The sequence below is a fragment of the Carcharodon carcharias genome, chromosome 13 (assembly GCF_017639515.1).
Source record: "Carcharodon carcharias isolate sCarCar2 chromosome 13, sCarCar2.pri, whole genome shotgun sequence".
Lineage (NCBI taxonomy): Eukaryota > Metazoa > Chordata > Chondrichthyes > Lamniformes > Lamnidae > Carcharodon > Carcharodon carcharias.
This window is the reverse complement of record NC_054479.1, coordinates 100,478,868-100,503,628: the sequence shown is the minus strand read 5'-3', so window position 1 is coordinate 100,503,628 and position 24,761 is coordinate 100,478,868. Positions and strand designations below refer to the sequence as shown.

The window sequence follows — 24,761 nt, the reverse complement described above, 5'->3', positions numbered from 1 at the left end:
TAGACACAGATAGCACTATTTTACAATAAATTCCAATAACATTATGAGAATTATTATATTTTCCTGACAATGCTTCTTAAGCAAGAGAAATGTTAATAAGTTCACCTCCGACAAGTTCTTCTCCATATGTCAGTGTATATGAATGTTTTGGAGGAGTTATCTCACTTCTCTCTTTTCCAGAGAGACGGGGTAAGTGTACCTGAGGTAGTTGATAGTGTTATCATGGCACAAGAAGTGTGACGTGACACAGGAATGTGTTGGTCCCAAGCTGCGATTCATCAGAGAAGAATGCCATGAAGTGACCTAAAGATGTTTTGCATTGAAAAGGGTTGCAGAAGATGATGGTGACTTTTCCCAATCTCGTAGAAACCACATTGAGCCTTTGGTCCACTGCTTACAAGAGAGATTCGCTCAATGTCAACCAACAAGGTCCTTGTCAATGTGACCAGACAAATCTGGCCACAGGAACTGCTTGTTTCAATCCTTTTGATCTGGTTTCTGCCTTCCCCAAATATTCAACAGCCTCCTCAGTGACTAAAACTTTGGTGCTTTATTATTTCTTGCACCTTTCAACATTGTCAGCAACATTGTCGCCCATTGTTTTCCCACTTTGATCCCTTTTAATGGGACTGCCCTTTTGTGATTCCACCCTGATCTGTCCCAATAAGCTGGTCAATCTCCATCAATAGCTTAACTTACAACTCCTGCATGGTCACCTCAGGAGTGTGCTAATGGTATGGCAGACTTGTAGTTGCTCTGTGAGCATTGAGAGGCAAACCAAGTAGTGTAAGACTAAAGCCAGCGAAGTAAATACCCAGTCAACGTATATTTTCTTGGGTGGCTTGGTTGAGAGAGGAACGTTGGACAGGCCGCAAGGATATCTTCCTACTTTATTCAGAAGTATAATGGGATATTTTAACATCCATCAGAACATGCAGACTGAACTTTGTTTGAACATCCCCTATGAAGGATGTCACTTTCAGCAGAGTGTCAACCTAGATTACGCATTTGAAGGAGTGACACACTTTATCTGTGAGTAACAGGAGATATTTTGCTATATCTATGTATTGTGTTAAAAGTCTTATGTACAATGCGCACTGCTTTGAAGCGCCACAATTACTTCCTGTCATACTTTAGTTGTCATGCTTTATGACTCTCAGTAAGTAGTGTCATGGATTATTGTAAATGCTATTTATATAATATATTGAACGTGGCCATGAGCAACACCACTGGAAATCTGCTAGGAGAAGAAATATTTAATACATTTTTTTTAATAATGAATATGAACTTTAACAGAATTCACTTCAAAATTTTCAAAGTACGGTGACCATGAGGTTGACTAGCAACAGAAAAATGTGCCTTAATTTAACACGAGTGTGAGGCAATGGATTTTGAGATAGCAAACAAGGCAAGGGAATACACAAGAATGGAAGAATAATGAGAAGTGTAGAGGAACAGAGGACCAGAGGTGGTGAACTGCTTTCTTGAACCTCTAGGTACACCCAGTGTAAGTGCTGTTAGGGAAGGAGTTCAAGGATTTTGACCCAGTGACAGTGAAGGAATGGTAATATAGTTCCAAGTCAGGATGGTGTGTGGCTTGGAGGGGAACTTGAGAGTGGTGGTGTTCCCAGTGCGTGTCAACAGATCACTAAACGTAGCAGGACAGGTATATAAGTGGTTAAAGGCATACAGGATACTTGCCTTTATTAGCTGAGACATTAAATATAAGAATTGGGAAATTATTTTAGGACAGTATAAAACACTGGTTAGGACATAGCTAGAGTATGGTTAGAGTTCAGTTCTGTCACCGTTTGGAGCTGTGAAACTACTGCTAGAAATCTTCAAGGATATCCTTGCATCCCATGGATGCAAGGTTGGTGGAACTATGACAGAGTAGATCTAACAAAAGAAGATAGTGAAAAAATATAATAGTGCAATGCCATGACATACTTTGTGAAGTAGGTTCTTCAAAGTATGGCAAGAAGAGTTTTCTAACTTTTTCCATCTATTGGAGATCGTACAAGTAATATCATTTGTTGCAACCAAAGTGCAGAGGCCTTCTTCTCATGAACAGAATCAAGAGCGACTGGCAAATCAGTCTTGAGATGCAAACCATTGACAACATTATGATGATCTCGCTGGAGGGCCCCTCTGAGGATGAATCTGCTGTAATTAGGTGATACAAAGCAGGTAAACAAGTGATAAGGCCACATGTTCAGCCACACAGTAGGCATTGGAGGTCAACTACTTTGCCTGAAGAAGCATCAACCTGTCGGGTTGCATATCCTGCAGACGAGCATGAAGAAGGGGAAACAGAACATTTTGAAGAAGACATGGAAGTTGAGGAACACGAAGAGGCATAATGATGCTGAGAAAGGGATTGATAAACACAAAAATGTAGTAAATAAGGGGAGATGGTGGTGTAGTGGTAATATGATGGATTCTTAAGCCAGAGGCCCAGGCTAATGCTTTGGGGACATGCATTCAAATCCCACAAAGGCAGCTCGTGAATTTAAATTCAATTAAGAAATCTGGAATATAAAATTAGTTTCATTAATGGTGACCATGAAGCTATCATTCATTATTGTAAAAACCCACCTGGTTCACTAAACTCCTATAGAGAAGGAAATCTGCTATCCTTACCAGGTATGGTGTACATGTGACTCCAGGCCCACAACAATGTGGTTGACTTTTATATTCTTTCATGGGATATAGCTATCACCGGCTAGGCCAGCATTTATTGCCCATCCCTAATTGCCCTTGAGAATGTGGTGGTGAACTGCCTTCTTGAACCTCAAGGTATACCCACAGTGCTGGTAGGGAGGGAGTTCCAGGATTTTGACCCAGCGACAGTGAAGGAACGACAGTATAGTTTCAAGTCAGGATGGTGAATGGCTTGGTGGGGAACTTGCAGGTGGTGGTGTTCCCATGCATCTGCTGCCCTTGTCCTTCTAGGCAGCAGTGGTCGAGGGTTTGGAATGTGCTATCTAAGGAGCCTTGGTGAGTTTCTACAGTGCATCTTGTAGGTGGTACCCACTGCTGCCACTGTGCGTCAGTCATGGAGAGAGTGGATGTTGAAGGTGGTGGATGGGGTGCCAATCAAGCAGGCTGCTTTGCCCTGATCATGTTGAGCTTCTTAAGTATTGTTGGAGCTGCACTCATCCAGGCAGGTGGGGAATATTCCATCACACTCCTGACCTGTGCCTTGTAGATGGTGTACTGTCTTTGGGGAGTCAGGTATCGAGTTCCACACAGTTCAGGAAATCCATGTGCTGGCTGTTAAACCAGAATGCTGGGTTAAATTCACAGTTAACTTCCTCTTGGTATATTTTAATTACTTAACCGACAGCTCCATAGGGTTTCCCACTCAACCTGCAAACCTGCCCAGGTTAAATTCAGAATTGGGTGGGATCATGTCAAGTTCCTGTCCCCATGCCACTTTTCAATGTTTTAACCCTCACCTGAACCTTCCACCTTGGCAGTTAAAATTCTACTCCATAATTCTTCTGGTTTAACATCCACCACACATTACAGGATGGTAATCCATTGTGGCAGTTTTCCCCACCATTGACAGTACTAACAAATGCACTCTAGCAGGATAGGGTTATTATTGCAAAGGGACTGATCTTCAGGCAAATAAATGATAGAGTAATCCCCCACAACATTTAATTATAACTAGAGGCAGTAAGACAAACCATAGAAAAATTTCATAGTATAAGTCGGTCCACATTTGGTCAAATAATACTACAGTCATTTGCTACTTCAACATGTAGTATAAAAATTGCTCTCTATTGCTTTATCAAGATGCTGTCCTATTCAAATATTGATGTCTGGAATTTGAAATAACTTTCTGTGCTCAGAAATGCATGGGGTAAATATGGAGGTAGATGCTTATCTCAAAATTCATCCTCACAATTGAAAGATGATGCTGCCCAAGCAATTTGGGAATAGACTCGTATGCCCCTTTAGAAAGCCAACAGCACTGGTCTGTCTGTTTAACAACAGGTGAAGTCACATTGGGCACTGGATAATGCTATTCTACTGGTAACATAGGTCTGTTTGCATTTTATTTTCGGTAATTCCTTGTGAAATTTAAAAGCTGCAATCAGACAAAATGATAGACAATAATTTGTCACACATTGTTATAGTGAGCAGAGGCAAGATCTTTCTTTCTTATAGGAGAAATCTTCTTTCACTCGTGTTAGGAATGGGGGTGGAGGCAGGGTAGGTAAAAGCCTGCATTCCAGTTGATAGCCTGCCATTCAAAGATGATGATTGTGAAACCAGGATCTCCCACTGCCAATGATAACTTCATTAGTTCATGAAAAACCTCTGTTAATAGAGATTTGTGTCATGTTGTTCTTCCATTTTGGTTAGACCTCTCAAGTGATGTGCTGCATATTCTGTACCAAGTCCAGCATCTTTTCAAAATTGGTTTAAAATCTTATTTTATTTGGGCATTTGTAGCAACTATTTCAGTTTTCAGAGGCCCAACTTTTTTTTGCAGCTCTGCTTTGTGTAAGCTGTTTGCAAATTGTGCCATTTTAGGTCCTCAATGTTCTCTATTCAGAATCTTAAATTAGTTCTTATGCCCAGTTTATATGCCCAATATTTAATCCTCTTAAAGCATGTAATTTTAAGATTTTTTCTATGGAAACCTGTGCTGTTTTAGGTATTAGTTTACCTTGCAAAGTATGTGGATTGAAAACCCTTATTATTGAATGCGCAGTTTGATTTAACAGTTTAGCAAGGTGATGCTTGATCTGAACTGGAGCACTTTCTGAAGAGCATTTGTATCAAGAAGTTGTGCTATTATTGAAATATTGCCGTAGGGGTCAGAACTGAAATGTTGTTTCCAGTATGTTACATTTGTTGAGCTTTGTCATTATTCCTCCCAGATAGCAATTTAGGAAATATAGACAATTAGTCATTTCCTATAGTGCAAAGACTTTGGTTGAACAGAGTGGTGAGCTGCCCTGCCACCTTCTGTGCTCCGATGCTACAGTCAGTTGGACTAGGATAGTGAGTCTTTCATACTAATGACTCAGTTATGATCTCAATTGGCATGGGTTGTGGGGATTGGTTGGAGGTCGGGTTTGGCTGGGGTCATTAGGTGCTCCATTATTGGGAGCGATTATACTTCTGGGGTGAAGGAATAGACCTTCTGTCTGAGACTTTATTTAGTCTGGTTGATGCAAAAAATGTCTCAGTAGCTAAGGGAAGGTGGTGGAATAGTGGTATTGTCACTGGACTAATATTCCAGAGACCTATGGTAATGCTCTGGAGACATGCGTTTAAATCCCACCATGACAGAAATTTGATTTCAATTAATATCTGGAATTAAAATTCTGATGATGAAATCATTGCCAGTTGTTATAAAAACTCCATCTGATTCACTAATATCTTTTAGGGAAGGAAATATGCCACACTTGCCTGGTCTGGCCTATGCGTGACTCCAGACCCACAGCAATGTAGTTGACTCTTAAATGCTCTCCGAACAAGATGCCCTATGAACTGCAGCAGTTCAAGAAAGCAGCTCACCACCACCTTCTCAAGGGCAATTAGATATGGGCAATAAATGCTGGCCCAGCCAGCGATGCCCACATCCCATAAATTAAGTAAAGCTTTGTTTCAGGGTGGGTAAGCAATTGTTACTTGTCAGAGGGCCTTGTATTCTACCAGATGCTGTTTTTTTTTGTTTTGGTCAGTTGTGCGAGGGAGGAGTAATCCACCCTGATCTTCTGCTCATGGAGGGGCATACTGCATGGTGGTAATTTGTTGATTAAAAGACCTTTGCTTTTATTTGAAGTATAGTGGAGGCTTTCATGGACAAAACCATATAATGTTACATAAAGACCCTTGAGATGCCTTTTTACCAGGCCGCCTATGGGAGGGGTTGGTGGGTAGTAGATAGTAGATCCTACATGGAATGTTATGAGCCATTTACTATTTTTAAGGTGGAGTCAATAGATTATTGTTTGTATTTGACTATAACCTCAATCCATTTGGCAGGTTGGTCCAGACTGTGCACAATGATCTCTACATAGCAAGGTGTCAACCATCCATTTTACTGGAACATATTTTTGATAGGATCTTCCTCAAAAGATTTGCATCCTCTACACGTGATCCTATCAGCCCTTTGTGGGGTGCTTGCATTAATTGGTTTGCTGAGTTCAGTTCATCTACAGCTCATTGGTGTTGATGGAATTATATAGTTTTATTTTCATGATTTAGGAGTAGGAAACCATGTTCACCATCAAACATCTGCACACCATGATAATATTCCATCATCATGGTCTGCACTTGCTTTCCCCAGAACTTTCAAGTGAATTTGCACTGCTGTTGTGATCTGCTGGATATATATAGCATTAAAAGAATAAAGACTCTGCCAAGCTTCGAAATATATTATGCTACACACTGCATTTAGTTACAATGCACAACCCCCCTTTCTGACCAGATATTCATCCAGCTCTTTCCTTAAAGGTGATAATTGACACAGCATAAATTATCTTTCTGGGTTGGTTCAACTTGCTATTCAGTTGAAGGGGGGAATCTCAATGCTACCTCTTGAGCTTTTTAATTTAATACTGATACATTGCTTAGTTTTTTAATCACATCTCAAGTTAAAAAGCCTGTTAGCAAATCATAGTTTTCAGCATTTTAAAGACCTGGATCATGTTTCCCTTTTATTTATATTTTTTGCTATGGAAGCAAGTAAATTGTATTAGTCCTTCCTCAATTCTGAACACTTTACAATTCATTCATTATCTTTTGCAGGCAGGATTTTCAAAACCACATAAATACTTCAAATGTGACATTATAGGTACAAGGCTCAAATAACTTGCTCAGGCTTATATTGAGTACATCTTTGTACTTGCTATGGCAGCTGCACTAAGTTGGTAGCATTCTCACCTCTGAGTCAGAATATTGTTAGTTCAAGTCTCACTTCAGGGCAGAATTTTTCCATCGGCGAGCTGAGGGCGGGGCCATTGACAGGGTAGTTAAACCAATTAAAGGCCCTGCCCATCTAACCTTAAGGCTGGCAGGCAGGCCAGGAGCCCCAGCGGGCTTCTGAAAAACATGAAACCTCATCCACCGGCAGGTTGAGGTTTCATGTCTGTTTTTAAAAAGTTTAATAAAGTTTTTGTGATATTTATTAACATGTCCTATCTCGTGTGACATTGTCACATGAGGGGGACATGTGAATAATTTTTCTATTTTTGAAGTTTCAAACACTGTCAGTGCTCTCCCTGAGGCAGCACTTAGTCTCAGAGAGATGTGTGCTCTTTCGTTCACATGCGCAAAAGAGTGCATCCTGACAGTTGGGGAATCCCTCCCCCCCCACCCCCACCCCTGCACAGGAAGTGCACGCTTCCCGTCAGGCGGCCCGCTGGACGGGCCTTAATTGGTCCGTCCACTTAAAATGGCGGTGGGGCCCATTTCGGCGGTGGCGATCGGCTGCCTGCCCGTCGCCAAGCCGGTGGGGCCCACTCGCCCATCAAGGGCAAAATTCTGCCTCAGGATTTGAATGTTAAAAACCTAGGCTGACACTCCACTGCAGTATGGAGCGAGTACTGTACTACCAGAGATATTGGGCTGGATTTTAAAGCAGGGTTGGGAATCTGACACCAGGATGAATTCTGGATCCCAACTCTGCACCTGAACTGTATTGCTGTCTGCTCTAATTTTAAATGTAGATGGACTAATTGGGCAGGAGGCAAGCTTAGCAGCAAAGGCAGGCAGCTGCCATATTGGGGGCTGCTGTTGCTTTGCCAAGGAGAGCGGGCAGCTCACGAAAAGACCAGGAGGATGAATGCAGCACAAAGTGGCAATGGACACCAAGTCAAGGTGCAGCGCTTGACCTGAGGTTAGTTGACCTCTCAAGTTAACAAACTTTCTTTTGCAACACCCCGCCCACTGGCAACCCTGACAGCTGTGCATTAACATGCACCAGACTGTTCAGCCTCATCTGGAAAAAAAGATTGAAAATTCTATTCTGTTTTGGACAGGCCCCTTGACAAGCTCAATAAAGAGCTTAAGGGGCTATTTGTTGGTGGCAAGTTGCTTTACCTTTCCCTCCCCCTTGCAGGTCTTTGAAAATTGCAAACGTTCCTGGAGGTGGCAGGATCCATTGCCGCCCTTTGGGAACACAATTTTTAGATTGTGCTCACACCTGGGAAGAGTGTCCTTCAGTCAGCGTTGCAGTGAAGCAGTCTGGGAAGCGTGTCCTGCAGTCAGCATCATGGTGAAGCAGCCTGGGAAGAGTGTCCTGCAGTCAGCAGCACAGTGAAGCAGTCTGGGAATAGTGTCCTGCAGTCAGCATTACGGTGAAGCAGCCTGGGAAGAGTGTCCTGCAGTCAGCAGCGCAGTGAAGCAGTCTGGGAAGACTGTCCTGCAGTCAGTTCTTATTGAAAATAACAAGAGTGACATCACAAGACAGCGCAAGAGAGTGGTGGAGAGATCAGAATCAGTGCAAGTGTGGAGCAGCTTCAAAAAGTGAGAGCTGATTGGTGAGTAGTGGGTAAGTGTTTTTATCCAATTTTTTGTATTATGTACCGCCTGCAACATGTGGGAAGTCCTAAATGCTTCTTATGCTCTGACCAACCACGTGTGCAGGAAGTGCCACCAGCTGCATCTACTTGAGCTCCGAGTTTCAGAGCTTGAGCGGCAGCTGGAGGCACTGAGGTGCATCCGCGAGGCTGAGAGTTTTGTGAATAGCACGTTTTTAGACGTGGTCACCCCACAGCTTATGGAAGTGCAGACAGAGAATGGGTGACCATCAGTCAGAAGAAAGGTGTCAGGCAGTTAGTCAGGAAATCCCCAGGGTGCATCTCGCTCGAGAACTGTTTCTTTGTGTTGGCAAACGGTGAGAGTGATGGTTTCTCTGTGGAGTGCAGCCAATCTTATGGCACTGTGAGTGGTTCAGCTGCACTGGGGGGAGGATAAAGAGGGGAAGAGCAATAGTGGTAGGAGACTCAATAGTAAGCGGAACAGACGAGCGTTTCTGCGGCCGTAGACATGACCCCAGGATGGTATGTTGCCTCCCTGGTGCCAGGGTCAAGGATGTCACTGAACGGCTACAGGGCATTCTAAAGGGGGAGGGCAAACAGACAGAGATCGTGGTACATATTGGTATCAGCGACATAGGTAGAAAGAAGGATGAGGTCCTGCAAATAGAATTTAGGGAGTTAGGACCTCAAAGGTAGTAATCTCTGGATTACATCCAGTGCCACGCACCAGTGAGTATAGAAATAGGAGGTTAGTCCAAATGAATGTGTGGCTGGAGAGATGGTGCAGGAAGGAGGGCTTTAGATTTCTGGGAACCATTTCTGGTGGCGGTGGGACCTGTACAAGGCGGACTGGTTGCACCTGAACCAGAATGGGACCAACATCCTTGTGGGGAGGTTTGCTAGTGCTGTTGGGGAGGGTTTAAACTAACTTGGCAGGGGGATGGTATCCTGAGAGGAGGTTCAGCAGGGGGAAATGCATAGCCAAAATTCGAAGAGAGAGCAAGTGAGTCTGGAAGGCTTAGAAATTATAGGCCAGTTAACGCACAAGGGAGTTTGGCAAGGTTGGATGGTATTTATTTTAATGCAAGAAGTCTGACAAATAAGGCAGATGAGTTGAGGGCACAAATTAACACATGGAAGTATGATGTCATTGCTGTCACAGTGACATGGTTGAGAGAGGGGCAGGATTGGCAGCTCAATATTCCAGGATATAGGGTCTTCAGGCAAGACAGGGAAGGAGGTAAAAGAGGAGGGGGTATCGAAATATTGATCAAGGAATCAATTACAACAGTAAGGGGGGATGACATCTTAGAAGGCTCCTCAAATGAAGCCATATGGGTAGAACTGAAAAACAGAAAACATTGTTGGGAGTGTACTATAGACCCCCAAACATTCAGAGAGAAATAGAAGAGCAGATATGTAGGCACATTTCAGAGAAGTGTAAAAATAATAGAGGAGTAATAGTGGGGGATTTCAACTTCCCCAACATTAATTGGGTTAGTCATAGTGTGATAGGTTTAGAGGGAGCAGAATTCTTAAAATGCATCCAGGAGAGCTTTTTAAGCCAGTACGTAGAAAGTCCTACAAGAGAGGGGCGGACCTGGACTTAATTTTAGGGAATGAAGCCGGGCACGTGGTAGAGGTATCAGTGGGGGAGCATTTTGCAGATAGTGATCATAACTCCGTTAGATTCAAGGTTGTTGTGGAAAAGGACAAGGATGGGTCAGAAATCCGAGTTCTAAATTGGGGGAAGGCCAATTTTAATAAGATCAGATATGATTTAGCCAGAGTGAACTAGGAGCAGCTACTTTTAGGTCAGAGCAGTGGGACTCATTCAAGAAGGAAATAGGGAGCGTACAGGGCCAACATATTCCAGTAAAGATAAAGGGTGGGACCAACAAATCCAGGGAACCCTGGATGTCGAGAGATATACAGGATTGGATTAAGAGAAAAAGGGAGACTTATGGCAGATACCAAGTGCTCAAAACAGCAGAAGCCCTAGAGGAACATAGAATGTGTATGGGGGAACTTAAAAAGGAAATTAGGAGAGCAAAAAGGGGGCATGAAAAACATTGGCAGGTAAACTAAAGGAAAATCCAAAGTTATTTTATAAGTACATTAAGTGTAAGATGATAACTATGGAAAGAGTAGGGCCCATTAAGGACCATAGTGGTAATTGTGTGTGGAACCGGAAGACGTAGGTAGGGTTCTCAATGAATACTTTGTATCAGTGTTCACAAGTGAAAGGGACGACGTGGAAATCAGGCAGAAGGACTGTGATATAATTAAAGAAATTAGCATAGAAAGGGAGGAGGTTCTATGTGGTCTGGCAGGCTTAAAAATAGAAAAATCTCTAGGCCCAAATGAAATGTTGAGTGAGGCAAGGGAGGAGGTAGCAGGGGCACTGGCATTAATTTTCAATACCTCTCTGGCCACAGCAGAGGTGCCAGAGGACTGGAGGACAACCAATATGGTACCGTTATTCAAGAAGGGAGAAAGAGATAAATCAGGGAACTACAGGCCAGTCAGTCTAACCGCAGTGGTGGGGAAACTATTAGAAGCAATTCTGAGGGACAGAATTAATCTACACTTGGAGAGGCAGGGATTAATCAAGGACAGTCAGCATAGTTTTGTTAAGGGGAGGTCATGTCTGGCAAATTTGATTGAATTTTTCGAAGAGGTGACCAGGTGTGTAGATGAGGGCAATGCATTTGACATAGTCTACTTGGACTTCAGCGAGGCTTTTGATAAGGTCCCACATGGGAGACTGATAACAAAGGTAAGAGCCCATGGAATCCAAGACAATTTGGCAAACTGGATCCAGAATTGGCTGAGTGGCAGGGAGCAGAGGGTGATGGTCGAGGGATGTTTTTGTGACTGGATGCCTGTGTCCAGTGGGATTCCACAGGGATCAGTGTTGGGTCCCTTGCTGTTTGTGGTATATATAAATGATTTATAAACGGATATATAAATGAATGTAGGACAGTTGATCAGTAAGTTCGTGGATGACATGAAAATTGGTGAGGAGGGTAGCCTTAGACTACAGGAGAATATGGATGGGCTGGCCAGACGGGCTGATCAGTGGCAAATGGAATTTAATCCAGATAAGTGTTAGGTGATGCACTGGAGCAGGACAAACAAGGCACGGGAATACATGATGAATGGTAGGACCCTGGGAAGTACTGAGGATCAGAGGGACCTTGGTGTGTATGTCCACTGGTTAGGCCATAGCTAGAGTATGGCGTGCAGTTCTGAAATCTGCATTTTAGGAAGGATGTGATTGCACTGGAGAGAGTGCAGAGGAGATTTACCAGTATGTTGCCTGAACTGGAGAGTTTTAGATATGAGGAGAGATTTGATAAACTGGGGTTATTTTCCTTGGAGCAAAGGAGTTTGAGGGGGACATGATTGAGGTGTATAAAATTATGAGGGGAATAGATAGGGTAGAAAGGAAGGAACTTTACCCCTTAGTGGAGGGATCAATAACCAGGGGGCATTGATTTAAGGTAAGGGGCAGGAGGTTTAGAGGGGATGTGAGGAAGAATTTTTTCACCCAGAGGGTGGCGGGAATCTGGAAGGATGGTAGAGGCAGAAACCCTCATAACATTTAAGAAGTATTTGGATGTGCACTTGCAATGCCAAGGCATACAAGGCCATGGGCCTAGTGCTTGAAAATGGGATTTGAATAGTTAGGTACTTGTTTGACTGGCGCAGACTCAGTGGGCCGAATGGCCTTTTTCTGTGCTGTAGACTCCTTTGACTCTATGACCTGTTCCCATCCCCACTGGCAGTTGAAAGTCCAACCCATTGTCACTTGCGTGAAATGTTAAACCAATGCCTTGTCTACCCTCTCAGGTGGGTATAATAGATCTCATGGCACTATTCCCAAGAAGAGTGGGTCAGTTATTCCTGGCACCTTGGCCAAGCTCAGTCATCATATTTAAAAATCTGGTCATTATTTTTATTTCCTTCTTTTCAACCAAATGCAGACAGGACAGGTCAGTTTGCTGGTCAACTCTGACCACAGTCTTAGGAGCAATCCGCGGTAGCACCACCCCATTCTGGAGCCTGTGCAGTGGGAGCAGCAGACCAGTTTTCAGCAGCAGGTTGGGCACTCCAATCCTTTGTAGCTGCTTCAACGGTGAATGTTGCTGGCTTTACGTATGGACTTGCCGCCTGCTGCTCATGGGAGCTTGTTGTGTGCATGTTGGCTACATGGTTCCTACATTACAATGGTGATTACACTTCAAAAGTACTTCAATGGCTGTAAATTGCTTTGGGACATCCTGTGGCCATGATAGGCACTATCTAAATAAATGCAAGTCTTTCCTTATTTCTTAATTAGATTTCTTATTCATAATTTCACAATGACTGGACGTTTCTAGTGAACTGACAGCGATCACATCCAAATTTGTGTTTGGCTGGATTAGATTGGCAAGATGAAGCAATATGGGCCCATAAGGAAAATGGGAATAGGAAGAGAGAGTGGTGAAGTAAAGAACTACAGTCATATTGAGACGAAAAATACTTAATAGATAAAACACAGGAGGGAGAAAGCAATAAAAGTTTATGCTGATAAGGTTTGATGAAGAGTGGGAGAAGTCTCAATTGGATGTCATGAAGAGATATTAATATCTATACTGTTATTAGAAATTACTTTTAAAGTGATGTTGTAGTAGGGTCTGTGTCTATGTGTGTGTCTGTGTGTGGCTTAATTGGATTACAGCCGGCTAGTCTGGGTGCTTTGATGAATGGTAGCTTTGAAATGTTAATTAGATAAACCTAAGGGGGAGAAGGTAAAGTGTAAATTTGCATTTGTTGAATAACCATTCAAAAGAATGGGTAAAATTTTGCACCTGGCTAGGGGACGCCAAACAATGTGTTTATATTACTAATAAAATTGGTGGAATGATATTATTGGATATAATGGATATTATTGTTTGGAGAGGAAACATTAAAAATCTAGTAATACAATGGAAAATTTATATTCAAGGGGAAAGCTAGGTATAAACAGAAAGGAGCTTTTGTGTGTAAGGCAGAGGCATTTAAGATCTAACCAGCCTGTAAGCCTATAACTGTGTCTCTGAAGGAACCAAATTACAAGGAACCTCATTTTGAATTCATAAGGTCAAATGTGCTTTGCCTGCTGTCTATTTAAAGTCTATGAATTACTGTTGCCTTGGTGAAGATTGACCTGGGAGTGATTAATTTGGGTATTTGTTTAAAAGTTATTATAGTAGTAGTTTGTAGACGTGTATGTGTTTAATTTGTTGTTAAGTTAATAAATGTTTAATTTAGTTTTATATAAAAAACCTTTGGAAGCTCGGTGGTCTTATTCCTGAATTCAGAGCTGCATTTCAAACACTCCAATTGAAAATATAACTGACAGTTGCTCAAGTTTCCCTATGGGCTTTAAACAACTCAGCCTTTACCAACTGCTGTGTCATAACATGAAGCATAAAAATGGCATGGACTAGTTGGGCTGAATAGCTGCAATTTAACAAAAGATAAAGGCTCATATATGTATTGAAAATGTACCAGTGTCTTTTGTACAATACTAAGTTTATATAATGTGTTTGTTTAGACCAAAATATGCATTGCTAGATGAATGCACAAGTGCTGTAAGCATTGATGTTGAAGGCAAGATATTTCAAACAGCAAAGGATTCTGGGATCTCATTGCTTTCCATTACTCACAGGCCATCTCTGTGGTGAGTACCTACCCCCTTACAAAAGCTGGAAAGAAAAATGTATGCTTACTATGTTCTGTTGCATCAAATATTTTCCATTACCACCAAATTTGCTAGCAAAATCTAGTTGCAAGATTCAGCAACTAGATAGTACAGTAATGGAAGAATTAATTAAATTTTTATTTTAGTCTTTCATACCTGAATAAATATATCAGATTCTGAGAAATGGTAACCATGTTAATAGGAATCACACTATGTTCCCACTATTTGGTAGAATGTATTCATGTATTGAGAATGTCATGCTAAAATGCAGCATTTTAAGCGTCATCATAATCACCGATCAATTTAGCTTAGCTGAAATTACAAATTTAGTAATTTGAGATCTATTGAGTCAATAAACAATTATATTGTAAATGAAATATAAATGCTCAGTGTGAATTTGTTTCAGGAAACAATTTCAAATGAAAGTATATTTGAGGTAATGAAAATTTAAAAATTAGATCAATTCAGTTCCAAACATTAAATGTGTATGTCTATATGAATTTACCGCTTGGAAGTTAACTTGGTGAACAGAGTTCAAATCACAGTTGGTGAAAGCTTTTACAGCAAATTACATTCCCAGTTCATAATACCAAATGCCAATATTTTTTCTCAATTTGTCAACTTGGGCATTATTTCTTTTTACATACTTTTTTACCGCCATGAAAGCACTATTTTTCTTTGAATTGCCAACATTACCTGAAATCTGGTTCTCAGAAGGGTGTCAATATTTGGAAGGGGCACCCAGCAGAAAAGTTGAAAAATTTCTGACCTAGCATTTTATAATTTCACAAAATTATAGAGAATAAATATTGGTAAATTGTTCTAGTAAATCAACAACAAGTGTTATTTTTAAATTGTTGTGTAAAATGGACCCCGGATATTCCCCACATGTCATTACATGAGCCAGCCTTTTTTGTCACCAAATGTTCCTAGTTTCACAACCCAACCATCTCTCCACATTTCCCCATATTTCAGACATCCATTATATTTGGTTGATCCAGGTCATCCTGCTACTGGTACCAGGCCATAGCTTAACATTGCCGACACTGAGCCAAATCTTCCAGTCTCCGGATCGTTGGAGTCCAGACATGTGACTGAAGATACACGTCGGGACCCAGTGGAAGCCTTGACGCGTGGACAAACGTGGAAATTGCCTGGGAAGTTTCAACATCCAAAGTGCAATTCTCCTGCTCTCTTGGAAGCCTGCGTGAATGTCTCCAACTCTGGGCTAGACAGACAGACTTCGGACAGTTCCACATTATTTACCTGGGTAGTTACTCAGGAAATGTTAGACAGACAGATTAAAACCTAGTCTAACATCTGGGTAAGCCCCTCCTAATCAGCCCTTCGACCCAACCAGCCTATCCATGTAACTACCTCCCACCCCGACCCAACCTGACCACCCCCCGACCCCCCTATATTCTGCTTTTAGGACCTCATCCCTTTTTTTACCTATGTTGTTTGTACCAATATGTACCACCACCACTGGCTGTTCACCCTCCCCTTTCAGAATGTCCTGTAGCCACTCTGAGACATCCTTGACCCTAGCACCAGGGAGGCAACATACCACCCTGGAGTCTTGTTTGTGGCTACAAAAACACCTATCTATTCCCCTTACAATTGAATCCCCGATAACTATTGCATTCCCACCCCCCCATCTCAACCAGACCCAAGCCGACTTCTCCCTGACTATGCCCTGCAACAAGACCTGACAGCCCCCTGACCCAACTACCCCTACCCACCCCTACCCAACTATCCCCCAACTGCCTGACTACATCCCCCCCTTGACCTGACCCAACTACCCTGACCATTTGGCTACCCGTTGACCCTACCTGATGACCCACCCATCTATCACCTCCCCAAACCCATCTTAACCACACCCAATTAACCCTTTACCCACCCTACCCATATACCTACCCTACCCAATTAGCTCCGTTACCACCTACCCATTCACTCACCCATTCATCCGCTCACCATTCACTAACATTCAGACTGGACCTTTAAACTTACCATACAGCAGAAAGTGCGATAAAAAGGGGCATGCCCTATCTTCCCCCAAATCTACTCTGCTGCAAAGGAGTTCACTGATTTCTGGTGTAGAAGGTCCCATAAGAAATGCACAGCAGCATTGAGTGAGGGGGAGTTTTGAGCTCAGTGGCAATCCAACTATCATTGCCATTACCTCTTCTCATGTGCTTCCAAATGCAAGTCATCCACATCTTTCCAGACCATGACCCTCTCTGTTCACCATCCCCCTTGACTTACCCCAGCTTCAATACTCTGCTTTCTTTTCTACAAATTTCAGCAGCTCCTGGACAAACCTCCATTCAACTAATGTCAATACCTGCCGCAATAATAAAAATGTCATTCTGCATCTTCTTCATGGTTTGACATAATCCTTAATTTTGCATCAATGAACTTCAGTACCACTCAACTTCTACCAATGTCTGCATTATTTCATAGAATCATAGAATAGTTACAAAACAGAAGATGACCATTCGGCCCATTGTGTCTCTGCTGGTTCTCTGAAGGAACAATTCATCTAGCGCCACTTTGCCACCTTCTCCCCATAGCCCTGCACACTCTTCCTTTTCAGATAATAATACAATTTCCTCTTGAATGTCTCGATTGAACCTGCCTCCACCACATTGCTAGGTAGTGCATTCGAGATATTAACCACTTGCTGTGTAGTTACCTTAAATCTGTGTTGTCTGGTTCTCAATCCTTCCACCAATGAGAACAGAATTTACTCTGTCCATAACTCTCACGATTTTAAATATCTCAATCAGATCTCCTCTTAATTTCTCTTCTCCAAGGAGAACAGTCTCAACTCCAATCTTTCTGCATGACTGAAATTCCTCATCCCTGGAACCATTTTCATGAATCTTTTCTGCACCTGCTCTAATACCTCCACATCCTTCCTAAAATGTGGCGCCCAGAATTGGGCGCAATACTCCAGTTGAGACCAAACCAGTGTTTTAACAGGTTTAACACAACTTCCTTGTTTTTGAACTCCATGCCCATATTGATAAAGCCTGTATGCTGTATGCTTTATTCACCGCTCTCTCTCAACCTGTCCAACCATCTTCAAAGATTTATGCACATACACACCCAGGTGCCGCTGCTCCAGCACTCTCTTTAGAATTGTACCCTTTATTTTCTATTGTCTCTCTAAGCAGGATTTTCCTGTTGGCAAGCGGGAGGCGAAGCTTGCTTGCCGATGCATAAAATGACGAGACGCGCGGTGACGTCGGGCGGAACTCTCGATGTCACCGCGCCCCATTTAAATTTTCAGGTAGGCGGGGGCTCAGCAAAATCAGCTGTACACTCACCGACCTGTCAATGGCCAATTGAGGCCATTGACAGAGTCATTTAATAATTAATGGACCTGCCCATCCAACCTTAAGGTTGTCGAGCAGGCATTAGAAAAAGCATGAGACCTCATCCATGGGCGGGATGAGGTTCATGTAGGTTTTAAAAATTTTAATTAAAGTTTTAAGAAAAGTTATGGACATGTCACATGAGGGGACATGTCAGGGATTTTTTTTCTATATATAATAATTTGTACAGTAGAGAAGATCTCCCCAAGGCAGCACATAGCCTCAGGGAGATGAGTGCGCTCTTCCATGCGCATGCGCGAAATAGTGTACTCTCAGGTTCAGGGATTCCCTCCGCCTGCACAGTGAGCGCATAGTGCTTCCATGTGGACATCACACTGGGCGGGCCTTAATTAGCCTCTGCCTCCGCATGCCCGTACTTCAACTTCCCCCCCCAAAAGGGGGAAAATCCTGCCCTCTGTGTTCTTCCTACCAAAATGAATCAACACACTTTTCTGAATTAAATTTCATCTGTCACTTGTCCGCCTAGTCCTAACATCAGCAGGGGTCCTAACATCAACCCCTATGGAGCTCTACCTTAAACCTTCCTCCAGCCTGAAAAACAACCGTTAACCACTACTCTCTTTTTCCTGTCACTCAGCCAATTTCGTTACCATGTTGCTCCTATCCCTTTTATTCCATGAGCTGTAACTTTGCTCACAATTCTGTTGTGGGGCACTTTACCAAATGGAAGTCCAAGTACAACACATCAACAACATTACCCTCATCAATCCACTCTGTTACCTCATCAAAAACCTTAAGCAAGTCCATTAAACAAGATTTTCCCTTAACAAATCCATGCTGGCTTCCTTAATTAACTCACATTTGCCCAAGTGAGTATTAATTTTGTCCCGAATAATCGTTTCCAGAGGTTTCCCCACCACAGAGGTTAAACTGGTTGATCTGTAGTTGCTAGGCTTATCTTGAAACCTTTATCTAAACAAGGGTGTAAAATTTGCACTTTCCTAGTCCTCTGGTACTATCCCTGAGCTTAAGAAAATTATGGCCAGTGTCTCTACAACTTACCACTCTCATTTCCCTTAGTATCCTTGGATGTATCTCATCCAGTCCTGGCGCCTTTTCAACTTTAAGCACAGAGAGCCTAGCCAATACCTCCTTATCAATTTTAAACTCTTCAGGGTCTGAATTACCTCCTCTTCACCACGATCTGTGCTGCAACCTCTTCTTTGGCAAAGACAGATGCAAAGATGCACAGTAAATACCTCAGCCATGACCCTGTTCCATGTGTAAATCCAATTTTTGGTTCCTAATCAGACCCATTCCTCTTTTTACCATCCTTTTACTATTTATATGCATTTAAAAGACTTTTAGATTTCCTTTTATGTTAGCTGCCAGTTTCTTCTCATACTCTCCTCTTACTTGCTTTTTCAATTCCCTGCTTAACCTTCTAATTTTGGCCTGGTTCTCAGTTGCATTCTCCACCTGACATCTGTCATAAGCACACTTTTTCTTCTTCATCTTAATTTTTCTTTTGTCGTCCAGGGAGTTCTGGATTTGTTTGCCCTACCTTTCCCCTTCATGGGAATATATATTGACTGTGCCCGAACTACCTCTTCTTTAAAGGTAGCCCATTGTTCAGTTACAATCATGCCTACCAACCTTTGATTCCAATTTAACTGCGTCAGAATAATTCTTCCATTTTTCTGCCCCACTGAAGTTGACTTTCTCCCAGTTAATTATTCTTACTCTGGATTGTTCCTTATCCTTTTCCATCGCCAGCTTTTCCATCGTCCAACTTGTCCAGGTCCCACCTCTCCCAGAAATGGTCCCAGTGCCCCAGGAATCTAAAGCCTTCCCTCCTGCACCATCTCTCCAGATACACAATCATCTGCTCTATCCTTCTGTTCCTATGCTCACTACTGTGTGGCACCAGGAATAATCTGGAGATTACTACCTTGAAGTCCTGCTTTTCAATTTCCTATCTAACTCCCTGGAGTCCACTTGCAGGACCTCATTTCTCTTTCTTCCAAGTCACTGGTCCCAACATGGACCACAACCTCTGGTTGTTCACCCTCCCCCCTTCAGAATGCCCTGTAGTAGTCTTGTGATATCCTTGATCCTGGCACTCGGGAGGCAACACACCATCCTGAAGTTATGTCTAGAGCTGCAGAAGCGCCTGTCTACTCCCCTCACTAATGAATCCCCTACTACTATTGTCCTTCCACACTTCTTCCTCTCCCCCCAACCCCGAGCAGCTAGACCACCCACAGTGCCTTGGCCTTGGCGCTGGTTGGCCTCCACAGAGGAACTGTCACTCCAACCGTTTTCTAAGGCCGAAAAATGGTTTGCGAGTGAGATGCACTATGGGGATTCCCTCATTACCTGCCTGCTCCATTCTTCTGGCTGGCGGTCACTTCCTTAAGCTGTCAGGTGACCACATCCTGAAACGTGCTGTCCACGAACCTCTCAGCCTCATGAATGCACCATAGTGCTCCCAGTTGCCACTCAAGTTCCAAAACCTAGAGCTCGAGTTGCTCCAGTCGGAGGCACCTCCTGCACACATGGTCATCCAGACCGCCAGGAGCACTTAGGATTTCCCATGTAGTGCAGGATGTGCAAATCACAGGACTGAGCTCCCCAGACATATCTTAACTAAATAGAATATGGACCTTTGCTTTTATTCCACCCTTACTCCTACTTGAGTATAGACTAGATGCTAGATCCTCTAGACAGACTAGATCCTCTAGGTGCTGCTGGCTGCCTGTCCTAGTGTCCTCATCTTGCACTCTCCACCTATTTACTCCTTTTGTCTACTTTACTTTCTCTAGGCACCTGTCTATGCTGCTGCATTCCTTTTAATAATTTTTTGCCTTGTGTCTTTGTGGTACCTTGTCAAATGCCTTCTGAAAAATCCATATGCACAACATCTACCAAATTAACAGAATGAAACATATTTTGTTCAGTGAGTAATGCTACAAGAAATCAACTTGTATTGATAGAATTTTCAATTCTTCCATAACTGTCAATATCTGTTAAAACATCTTCCTGAATGTTAGAGCACTTTAAAAATGTAAGTGGCTATTATTGAGTTATGAATGATATAGAGGAAGCTGATGCGTATCCTCAAAAGTAAATTATCATGTTTCAGGACAAGAGCAAAATCAAATCCAGTGCTTTATTTTCATCTGGAAGTTTCAGTATTTGTCAAATGGAAGGAACATTTGTAAAGTTAATTTCATTTATTTTTGTAGGAAATACCACACACACTTGTTACAGTTTGATGGGGAGGGTGGTTGGCGATTTGAACAATTGGACACTGCTACTCGACTTTCACTGTCTGAAGAAAAGCAGAGACTTGAGTCTCAACTGGCTGGAGTCCCTCAAATGCAACAACGACTGAATGAACTGTGCAGGGTTTTGGGAGAAGACTCTGTGCTAAGAACCACTGGAATTGAAGAGTAACGAAACTGATGATGAATGTGAATAACATGGCAAGAAGATCTACAAAGGAATTGCATGAGACAAACAAAATAAATAAAAAAATAAATTCCTATTTATTAAGATCATTAACTAGCTTCTTCTAGAATGATAAAATTTAATTTTTACATAAATCATCTTATCATTCCTTTAGAATACAGTGAAATTGTGTTAACTTTTTTTTACAGGTTTACATTAGTGAAAGATTAGCATTTAGACATTATTTTGAAAGCATTTTCAAAAAATATTATGGATATTAAGAGGAAACTAGAATTTACACTTTGCAAGGAATTGGTTCCTATTCTTTAAATGTAATTAAAGGCTCTGCCCAAATTGAAAAGTTGAAAGAGCCTTATTTTGTTTTAATAAAAATGTCTCAACAGGCATCATCTAGTACAGCGAGTGGCCAGCCTAGATTTTGACAAGGATGATGCCGCACCATCATCATCTTCAGCACTTTGCCCAGGAAGTTCCTTTGCAACAACCACAAACAGTATTTTATTTTAATTATAAGAACCCATTGTTTGAGAAGTGGGTGGATAGGGAGCAGTTCTTAAATATACCCTTTTTTAAAAAATGGAATAGGAATGGATCTCAACACTGTAAGATCTAGAGTTCTAACCATGCTTTAGCAGGAAATGTTAATTCCATATTTGCTACTACTACAGAACTCCATTAAACACTATTTCTGCATTTCTTGCAGCTCCCAATTACTAATTATTGCTTACTGATTCTGGTTTTTCAAGATAATGACTGTTTACCTTAGATATCAATAAGTACTACAGTATCAGTTTATATAAAATGTAGACCTTTTGCTACAACAAAGGAAGTATTATTTGTATTTATTGTATCTGCATTTTACCACTGAATAGTCTAATAACAAGTTCTAAAAAAAAACCTGAGTTCACTTTGGTCCTTTTGAAAGCTATCATGGATAGGCTAGAACCTATTCAGATCAGAGTCCAAGTTCTTCTGGACAGAATTTGTTTTCTTTATGTATTTGGTATTCTTCACACTGGGATACCAAGTTTTTGTGTTGTTTACTGTTTTAAATTGTTGGAGAATGGAGCCACTGACCCTATTTCACATCATTTATTCCTTTCCCTTCCCATCAGGATGGTGTGGACCATGAATTAAAATGACAACAGGAGGTATGCTTCTCTGGTGCCAGACTGGTCCAGTTTCCATTGCGCAAAGTGTTTCATCTTGAGTATGTAGAACCTGTGCACTGAGGAAAGTTATAACTCAACTGACACTCAAAGCCAGTATTGTAAGCTTGTAAACTTGTAAGCTATAAATGGCAGCCAGAAATTTACTGCCAGAACTCCTGAGTGTCCTTTCTATTTGTTTTTAGATTTAACAAAAAGATGTTAAGTTTGAAATTGTATTTTTATTAATTGTATTAAATTGTCATTGGTCCATTATGATTTCTTAGTGTTTTGTGTAACTAAGATTGACTTCTAAATAAACTGGTAATTTATATATCCATGATAAAGTTTGCTTCAATGTAAGAAAAAGGAAATGGAACGTTTGTATACTTGGGACAGAAATTGCCAGTAATATTCTGTCTTTGATTGCATGATTGTATGCTGTAAAATATTGGTTTACATAAAGTATTGTGCTAGTCTAACTAATCATACTACAGTACCTCAACCCCAACTTCATATTCTAAAATCTCTTTTGCATGATGCATGTAATCTTACAGTAATTAACTCTGATCATGCATTTCTGTGAAAATATTATGGTGTTGTAGCTCCAACAACAAAATCTTCATATGGCCAGATCAGGATATGAGAGAGATAAAAAAAAAAGCATGTACATAGGAAACAAGCAAGGCCGTTTCTTCCTGTAATGTTTTGAAAGAGCTTTATAATTACAAATTCATTGCATTTTATATCATGACAGAAAAAAAGTAAAAGAAATTATGGGTAGAAATTCATTTCTGGCGGTGCTGCAAAATGGACAGATGTAAGCAGCATTTGATATTAATTTCCAAATTGCAATCAATGAAACTGAATATCAGCTTCTGCTTTTAACGGATGGCTGAACCAATACTGCTTGTTTTGCATCAGTACCTGAGTCAAATTTTTACCCCTATCTGTTTTGCATGTCTATAATTTTTGAGATGGTAATTCTGGTATAATTGATAAATACCAAGTTGCAAGTTTGGAAATTGTAGACCAAAACTTAATATTTTTGTTCTTATACAGAGAAGCTATATATTTGATCAAGGCTCACTTCCTGTTGACAGATATTGGCAAGCTATGATGATAGTAGATGAGGTGATGCACATTTGTAGCTTAAAAAATAAGAGTTACCTAAAACATCTCAAATGCAGTATGTTGTTGCTGCCAGCTAATATTTGCCAGTTTCCTTTGAATTTTTAGAACTAGTAAGAGAATTGGATAAATATGCAGAAATGTATTACGAAAGTGCAGCAGAGAGTATTTAATATGTCACACAGTTTACTAACAGAGGCAATATATGTAAATGATGCCAAATTTCAGTATACTTGAAATACCACTATATTCAACTTTCATTTTGTACTGTTTGGGATAAATACTTTAATCTGACTTGTAGATATCTTCAGGAGGAATATCTTGACCAGTCCAAACAGTGCAGAGAGCAAATCACATAATCTAAAATGAATCAAAAATTTACCTCAAATGAATTTGAACTCTGCTTTGACATTTAAATTGCTGTTTTATTTAATCTGTAAGTAAATGCACCATGTATATTGTATTTTGGAGAACATAATAGATTTATTGTTATTACAATAATTAAAATTTCTGATTTACCATTATCATTTTTCCATATTTTTTACTATAAAGTATTGTGACCGTTGAAGTAAATAAAAGCAGAAAAGACTTGCATTTATAAAGTGCCTTTCATGGCCTCAGGGTACCCAAAAGCTTTATGGCCGGAGATGTATTTCTGAAGTAGTCACTATTGTAATGAATAGAAACACAGCCAATATGACCATAACATGTTCCCACATATAGCAATGAGATAATGTACAAATAATGTGTGTTTTAGTTATGTTGGTTGAGGGATAAATATTAGTCAGGACACCTGGGGAAGTCCCAAACCAGTCTTTGAGTAGTGCCAGAGTTTATTTTACTCCATCTCAGAAGGAAGACAGGGCCACAATTTAATGTCTCATCAAAGATGCCACGTCTCACATTGCAGCATTCCCTCAGTTTTGTACTGAAGTGTCAGCTTGTATTAGGTACTGAAGTCTGTGGGGTGAGGGTTGAACCCATAACATTTTAAGATGAAAGCGCTACCACTCATTTTAAAACTGGTGTATTTCAACTGGTTGAATATTTGTCAGTTTTTAGAAAATGGAGAATCACAATTCTCTTAATCAGACGTGGACTGCAATTAGGAGGTAGTTAAGTAGCGAGAAGACAAAGCCAGCTTTTATTCAGCAAATTGTTGTAGAATATAGTGGTGCAGAGTGAGCTAGTCATTTTGGTAGTTCAGTGTTGCAAGCCTTACTACAGTCAGGAAGATGAGACATAATTCTTCAGAGTGATTATTGGACTCCGTCCTGTCGCCAACCCCCTTCCCCGACCCTGACCCCCATCAATTCAAAGCATTTGGTGCAATGCGAAGAGATGGCTAAATTTAGGGCATCACCACTGTCATGGATGCGTCTAACGCAGAGCCCCTACAAAATCAAGCTCAAGGAAACCTATAGCC

General features: G+C 41.3%; 1 protein-coding gene across 2 annotated transcripts in view; it reads left to right on the top strand.

The window, feature by feature from the left end:
- LOC121286463 (ATP-binding cassette sub-family D member 2-like) overlaps positions 1-23,859 on the top strand; it is a 147,156-nt gene extending 123,297 nt beyond the window's left edge. For both annotated transcript variants that reach the window (XM_041203588.1, XM_041203589.1), the window contains exons 9-10: positions 14,095-14,220; positions 20,831-23,859. In XM_041203588.1, the coding sequence (XP_041059522.1) occupies positions 14,095-14,220; positions 20,831-21,041 (337 nt within the window). In that variant the 3' untranslated portion in view covers positions 21,042-23,859. The remainder of the gene's footprint in view (positions 1-14,094; positions 14,221-20,830) is intronic.
- Positions 23,860-24,761: the final 902 nt, after the last annotated feature.